The sequence below is a fragment of the Eurypyga helias genome, unplaced genomic scaffold (assembly GCF_000690775.1).
Source record: "Eurypyga helias isolate BGI_N326 unplaced genomic scaffold, ASM69077v1 scaffold6610, whole genome shotgun sequence".
Classification (NCBI taxonomy): Eukaryota; Metazoa; Chordata; class Aves; order Eurypygiformes; family Eurypygidae; genus Eurypyga; species Eurypyga helias.
In genome coordinates this window covers 3,562-9,682 of record NW_010224975.1, presented here as the reverse complement: position 1 = coordinate 9,682, position 6,121 = coordinate 3,562, and the positions used below count along the sequence as shown (strand labels likewise).

Here is a 6,121-nt window from a genome sequence, read left to right as displayed (position 1 = left end):
CCCTGTGACACTTAAGGTTGAACTATCTTCTTACGAAGATGGTTTTGCTTAATTCCCTGAGTTGCCTATGAACAGGGAGAGAATTGTTGAAATAAATCAGCATTTAAAGAGGAAAAAAACCCCACACATTTGGTAAAGAATGAGCTTAACACGTTAGCCCTTAATCCACTCATTCAAATCCTGAAACCCAGTGGGCTGGTGGGCTCCTTTCAGACCGTAAAGGACATATTCTTGAAAATAAATAAATAAGTAAATAAATACTTGTGCTTGCCTGAAAATAAATAAATAAACAAACAAATAAATACTGGGTAACGGGTTTAAATTGAAAGTGGGGAGGTTTAGATTAGATATCAGGAAGAAGTTCTTCCCGGAGAGGGTGGGGAGGCACTGGGACAGGTTGCCCAGAGAAGCTGTGGATGCCCCATCCCTGGAAGTGTCCAAGGCCAGGCTGGATGAGGCTTGGAGCAACCTGGTCTAGTGGAAGGTCTCCCTGCCCATGGCAGGGGGGCTCGAACTGGATGGGCTTTAAGGTCCTTTCCAACTCAAACCATTCTATGATTCTATGAAATAACTAAATAAACGGACCCAAAATATAAACAGACAAGATTAAGTCACCCAATGTGGCACAAAGTCTCCATCTGCTGCCGAGGGGCTGATGACTGGCCGGGGTTGGCCACGGGTCAGCGTGAAAACGCTCCTGTGGAGATTCTAAGCATGACAACCTGCTTCTGACCCAGCCCCCGAAACAGAGAGCTCAGACCCGGCTGCAGATGTCACTCCCAGTTCATAAAACGCTATTTCTTCCTCCCTTGTCTCAGCCTTTGGAGGATTTACGCCCACTTTATTCCCCCCTCAGCAGGCAGCCTGGGACTTAGTCCAGATCAGTAATTGATGACTAGGGCCGCTTGAGAAGACAGCGGCATAATGTACTGGTAGATTTTGCCTTCTTAATAGAGGCAATTAAATCATTTAATTATTTTACAGCAGCTTTATTGTTTCGTGGCAGTTTCCAAGAAGTACAAGACAGCCCTTGAAGAGCTGCGTGTCCCACTGGTAGCTTACCGATCGAGGAGGAGGAGAAAGTGCTGCTGACCAGGTCTTTTTGGCACATCTGACGCATGGGATGGAGCCGGCCTTCCAGGGCTGGCAAATATCCCATCTCACGGCTCCTCCTCCCCGTTCCCATCCCACTGCCAAGCTGCTCAGCCCTGTTACCATACAATTATCAGGGAGCAGGAGGCTGGCAGTGCAGCGCTGGGCACTGCTGCCCTGCTCACGCATCCCTGCGCTGTGGGCAGGAGCAAAGCCCAGTGCTTCACGGCTGGCGCTGGATGAGTCTGGAAGTTAAATTAATTCAGAGATCTCCGTTTCTCTGAGTTACAGCCCCAAGCCACAGCACTGGTCATCGAATGGGTGGCCAGCCTTTGTCCCTGCACACATGCTGGCACCGCGGGGAGGACAGCCAGGGATGCTGCAAGAGCGAGACCCCCCAGCCAGACCATGAGCCCTCCTGGTTACATGGGCTTATCTTTGAAAAACAGTGCTGAGGGCTGAGAAACATGCTTAAATACAATGCAGCCGGGAAGTTATTACTGCTAGAGTACAGGAAACACATGTCTGGATTCATAAAATGAACTGAAAATAATCATCACGGAGAAAGCAGTTTCTGGGAAATAAACCATTTAGAAAGATAAAAGGCTGAAGGTTTGGGGAAAATGATGATGAGATCTCCCCAAGCAGCCACAGCTCCAGTGCAGTGAAATTGCAGTTGCTCCCCTGACAAACAGGCTCTCAAATCACGCTGTATGCTGTTAGTCTGATGCAGGTTAGAGCCAGGGCATTTCCAAGGATGCTTTTCCCACATCATGCTAAAACCAGGCAATGCAGAGCTCCTTCGGTTCCCCTGGGAGCCGGCATTCCCCGCTGTGCAGTGCTGGCTTGGTGGGCGCGGGGCAAGCACAGAGCCCTGATGCTGGGCATCTTCTGCAGCAGCACCGCCGCTCCCTCCGGGGTCACCCCGCATGAGGAATGCAGTGAACCCCCCAAACCTCGGCCGGGCAGCGCAGCCCACCCACGACTCTGAGCAGGGTTTGTGCTAAAGAAAGGAGATTTCCGCTAAATTTGATCTTGTGTCTGTTATCGGCCAGCTACGGGTAACAACAGGGAAAAATACACATCTGGGAAAATAAACACAGAGCTTCTCTGGAGGTGGGAGCAGCTTTGAGTTTGCCAGTTTTGTGTAGCTGGCTGGAAGCAGACACATGCTTTGGCTTTTTTTTAACTTTTTGTACCCCCTACCTTGTACTGGTTCGCTGTTGCAATGAGAAAGGAGAAGGAGATGGCAGTAGCTGCCATGGCGTGGGTGGAGGGCATCCCGTACTCCGCATCCGTCCTCATTTCCAGCTTGACGACAGGTGGCGAGAGGGGCCGAGGCCACTTCAGGATGTCCTTGGAGACCTGGCCTATGTACATCACTATCTGGGGAGAGAGAAGGCCACAGGGCTGTCAGTCCACACAGGCAATCCCCACTCAGCCCACCCCAGAGACACTCCTATTCCTGGGCTTCTCCCTGCAAAATCCACCACCCCAAGTGCAGAATTTATCCCCTGAATTATTAAAGCGGTTTCCATTATCCCGGTCAGCGAAGGCAGCGGCAGTTTCACTGCACCGTGTTGTAACCTGATCAGAAGCGGGACCAAAAGGAGGGTTCGCTGATGAGATGCATCAACACAAGACGGTGTGAGACAGACAGCTGGCTCCCACCCCACGCAGGAGAGGTTCAGGTTTCACCCCTATCCCTCAAACCCCCTCTCCTGCAAAGCAAACGCCAATAAGAGAAATTTTTCCACCACCACCTCCAAACCACCACCTTTCCCAGCCGCGTCCCTCCCAGCTCCACGCAGCAGCTCTCCGAGGGCAGCGCCAGCTCTCCTGTTCCCAGCAGCTCCCACTCACTCCTATTCCCAGCAGCTCCCGCTCCACCTGCCCACGAGGGACCCCGCCGGGATGCACCACCAGCACGGTTATTAAATAACCGCCCTGGCACCCTCGGGGAGGCAGCAGAGAGAAAACTGGACGAGCAACGTGACGCACCAGCTCTCCTGCCCAACTCCCCAGCAACAACGAGCCTTCATGCCCTGCTGGGACACCAGGAGTTTAACCAAGGGCTCCATTAATTAGCTACCGAGCACTGCCACGCAGTGATTTTTGGGGGAAAGGCTGCATTCTCAGGTCACTGCAAGCAGCAGTAATGGGAAGCAGAGGCCAGAGGCAAAGCTGGCCAGCATCCCCGAGAGGTGCTGCCCACCCGGCAGCGCCCAGGACACCCGCCGTGCTGACATCCTCTGCCCCTCGGCACCCTCCTCCCAAAGGCAACGGGCTCTCAGCATCCACGGCGAGAAGGACGTGAACAAAAATCCCCCAGGCTGTTCCTGGAGGATGTGTTTGCTCCCTATTGCCACCCTCCTCCCTCTGGATAGTGCAGTCAGACGCATGCAAAACAAGCTCTACAAAACACTGTAAAACCTATTTTCTCCTTTTTTCTTTTTCTAAATACAAAAAGAAGGTTAACTGACGTCTGCCATGAAAGCTCAGCCGCTGTGCGAGACGGCTTGCTGTTCTGCTTCTCACGCTTCCACTAGCAAAGGAGGGGTCTTAAAATAACATCCTTCCCATGCTGGTGTTAGCCATATGCCAAAACAGTAACACGATCGTCCGCTGCCACATTTGTCACCAGCCACACTGCATCCCTCTCCCTCCCACCAGCCACTGAAAAAATGGCTTCACAATAAAAGAAATCATAGAATCACAGAATGGTTTGGGTTGGAAGGGACCTTAAAGATCATCTAGTTCCAACCCCCCTGCCATGGGCAGGGACACCTTCCACTAGGGCAGGTTGCTCAAAGCCACATCCAGCCTGGCCTTGAACACTTCCAGGGATGGGGCATCCACAGCTTCTCTGGGCAGCCTGTTCTCGTGCCTCACCACCCTCTCCGGGAAGAATTTCTTCCTGATATCTAATCTAAACCTCCCTGATTTCAATTTGTACCAGTTAGCCCTTGTCCTGTCACTACAGGCTCTTGTAAAAAGTCCTCTCCCAGCACCTTTGACATATTCAAGAACACGTCAGGCTTCACAAATCGGGACCGGGAAAAAGCCAAACCATCACATTCCTCATCCTCCTCTCTACAGCAAAGCATGTGCCACGGGGAGTGCTAGGCTTACCACCAGCACCAGCACCTGGAAAAGCAACCGCTGGTGCCTTTGCATCCTTTATTCCCCATCACATGAATCACATTGCCGGCTTATTATTGGCACCACCTGGGCACACCTGGCTGCTCCTGCTTCACCCTGAGGTATGGGGCATAGGGCAGGCTGCAAACACCCTGCCCGGTCTGCTCGCAGCGAACACAGGCTCAGGGAACAAATGTCGTTTGGTTAATGCCACCGGTTTCCACATGGATGCAGGCACATCTTTGGGAGTTAATTAAATTGTAGGGTTGAAAGGAAAATTACTCTCCCCGACAGAACATAAAACACTGAGGCTACTATTTGTGATAACATCTGAGAGGCAAGGGAGGATGAGCCAGTTTATCAGCAGCCCTCTATAATAATGACTTCCACTTGTGGAAGTATTATTAGCACTAGTACGTAACAGTGTTACAGCAAGGGAAATGAGTCATCTGTGGAATGAAGGCTATGCTAGGACTCCTCTGACGGTCAAAAACAGGCTGGGTGCTGGAGGTGCTACAGCTAAGTAAAAATACCAGGCACCCTCACAACACCTCCCTTGCGGATTCAATTCTGACCTTTTTATTTTTTAAAACCACATATTGTGTAGACACAGTAATTGGAGATGAGACAACCCCCACACAATATCCGGGGGAGTCCTGAGCACGTTCAGAGGAAGCGCTGCCCTCTGAAGCACCAACCTTTGCCTCTGGCTTATCTGGGCGCCGTGCACGTGGTTTCACACGCAATGTCCTGGATTATTTGGCAGAAGCACCAGTTGTGGGTGCGGTAAAACGTCTCCCGTCGGCCAACCTGGCCAGCTTCCCCGAGATGGCGAAAGCTGCCGAGAGCACGGTTGTGAGCCCCTGCCTCCCCACGCGCCGCTTGTGAGCAGCCAGAGGAGCACGGGACGCTGGGGACCGTCACACAGCTGGTGGCTGAGGGCCGTAGCCCTGCACCAGGCACAGACTCCCAGAGTTCAGCCTCAGATAGTTAAAAATAACCAAGTAGGGGACTACGAAGGACGCAGTCACTACGTGATAAGCGCTGTGCAGGAACACACAGCATTCTGTTCATTGCAGGCTACACCTGAATGGCACTGCACTGCCGCTCTCAGCTTCAGCGGGCGGCAGGTAACTGCCTGGGTGACACGGCGTAGTCTCTTCTCAAGCCACATTTCATTACTTCCCGACCTTATTTCTCTGTCATTTTGGATTTGCTCTCCAACAGCCCTGGGAAAGAAAGCAAGCCGTCAAAGTCTGGGCCCATTATCGGCTTTTTTTCAGCCTTTCAGATGAGAAAACCCCTGTAGTGAACACTGTGAACCATAAGGACTGGGACGGAGGGAAGGGAGATGGAGAGCTGAGCATGAGGGATCAACACTGAGCTAAGCCTCACCTACACTTGACTTGAATCACCTATTTGTGCAATGCCAAAAATCTTTGATGGCCCTGGAATAAATTTAGCATGGGCAGAAATTACTCCAAGACCGGATCAGCAAGTAACTCGGGATTGCTTAGTTCCACAGGGCTGGGCAATTTTGCCCTGACTTCCAGCCTACCCAAGGTGAGCCAAACAGCACCTTCATGCTGGCACTGGACAGACAAACTGGGGGTTGGTTAAGGCTCAACCCAGGAGCGTGTTACCTCGGTGCAGCTGATCGGCAGCAAGTTTATACATCCCAAAGCCTAAAGCCGGCTGATGCCCTGGGGGTCCACCCAGCTCCCCTCTTCTGTACAAGGGCTGGGAAGGTTTAGGGAGGAAGGAGGGGCTGGGCTCAAATCATACGCACCTAAGATTTCCATAAAACCCATTCCAAAAGTCTTTACGTGCTCCTGGACTTTTCCACCTGATGGGTCTCCAAGGCCCAAAGCTGAACATGGGAGAGGAG

At 52.0% G+C, this 6,121-nt stretch overlaps 1 protein-coding gene across 1 annotated transcript in view; it reads right to left on the bottom strand.

The window, feature by feature from the left end:
* The window catches only part of SGPP2 (sphingosine-1-phosphate phosphatase 2), a gene marked incomplete at both ends in the record, with an annotated part of 9,070 nt that extends 6,318 nt beyond the window's left edge, over positions 1-2,752 (bottom strand). The window contains 2 exons of the mRNA XM_010147449.1: positions 2,299-2,474; positions 2,713-2,752. Of these exons, the coding sequence (XP_010145751.1) occupies positions 2,299-2,474; positions 2,713-2,752 (216 nt within the window). The remainder of the gene's footprint in view (positions 1-2,298; positions 2,475-2,712) is intronic.
* Positions 2,753-6,121: the final 3,369 nt, after the last annotated feature.